We start from the raw sequence: 1,278 nt of genomic DNA on the forward strand, positions 1-1,278 counted from the left end.
AACTCTGACCCATGCCTCAATTTGGCATGCCAGAGATGGACCTTGGGGGGGGGTGTTAACGAGGGACTGGCCCCTTGTTGATGGTGGCTGCATATGTGCCTGGATGGGGGTGAGGGAGGGGTGTGCTGAGCTGACCCAGCTTCATTTCTGTCCTGTGCCCTGAGGCGCATGTGCAGTTGTGGCTACCACAGAGCCTGGCTGTGGCTTGAGCCCAGTGCAGCCAGCCATGAAGCCAAGCTGCTTGTAGCCTCCCTGCTGCAAGCAGCCCAGTTTCATGGCTGGTAGCAGCTGCTCAAGAGCTGGGAGTGAGCTGTGGTGTGCTGAGTGGAATAGCCTTGTGTGCCATGCTCTGGCACATGTGCCCAGGGTCTGCCAACCCCTGCTCTAAAGCTTTTTAATATGATCTATATGATGGCTAGTTTAGCTATCTATGGTGCCACATGTGCTATTTCATATAGAGCTGCATCTCATCTGAAAGCTTAAGATGCAATGCATATGCTACAGCTTCATCGGTGGAAAGTAACAGAGGGTTGCATTACTTGCAGGGTTTACAGATCTTTATGTCAAAGCACCTTTTCCTGTAGTGGAAGTGTGGGTGTTTCGCAAGCCTAGAATGTGGTAATCAGTTCTACAATATATCCTTGCAGATTTCTTAGACTATTACCATAAATGGGCTCTTGACCATGTTACTTAACTAACTGGAGTACTCTTAACTTAAGCCCATTTAGGTTAGGAAAAACAGCAAATGGAAAAAAAACCTGCACAATAACAGGATCCCATGAGATTCTTAATAGTCTCCTTAAGTGTGCATAAGGGAAATTCCTATTTCTTTAGCTTCTGAAATAACATCTTTAAAGACTCCAGAAGGATGCACTGATAGATATTCCTAATGGATTTCTACACTTTAGTCTGTCTTCAGTGAGTCTAGTTTTAACCATCCCTAGTTCAGGGCTCCAAAGGTATGTCTGCACTCTCACAGATCAGTACTGTGGGCAGTGAAATGCACTATGCCTGCTCTACTTCCATTGTCTCCTGAACCAGAAGTATAGCTGGCTTAGTGCAGAAAGGGCTTTCTGGTGCAAGACCACCTTTCCCCTTGGAAAAATGCTCCAAATGGCATCACAAAACTACCTTTTGCTATCTGGACTGGGACCTGGATGATGTCCTAGTTGAATAGCAGAGTGACTAACAGGCATACAAGACTCAACAGAATTGTCAGATCTTGGGAGGGATGTTAAAGTTAACATGTTTGTTTTTTTTTTTTTTTTTTTTTTTTCC

At 45.3% G+C, this 1,278-nt stretch overlaps 1 protein-coding gene across 1 annotated transcript in view; it reads left to right on the top strand.

Annotated features, from left to right (window-relative positions):
- Window positions 1-1,278, top strand: part of DEGS1 (delta 4-desaturase, sphingolipid 1) — a 10,133-nt gene that overhangs the window by 7,184 nt on the left and 1,671 nt on the right. Inside the window, exon 2 of the mRNA XM_019516510.1 lies at window positions 1-24. This exon is cut by the window's left edge and continues 716 nt beyond it. Within this exon, the coding sequence (XP_019372055.1) occupies window positions 1-24 (24 nt within the window). The remainder of the gene's footprint in view (window positions 25-1,278) is intronic.

This window comes from Gavialis gangeticus, unplaced genomic scaffold, assembly GCF_001723915.1.
Source record: "Gavialis gangeticus isolate Ggan-Ray unplaced genomic scaffold, GavGan_comp1, whole genome shotgun sequence".
Taxonomy (NCBI): domain Eukaryota; kingdom Metazoa; phylum Chordata; order Crocodylia; family Gavialidae; genus Gavialis; species Gavialis gangeticus.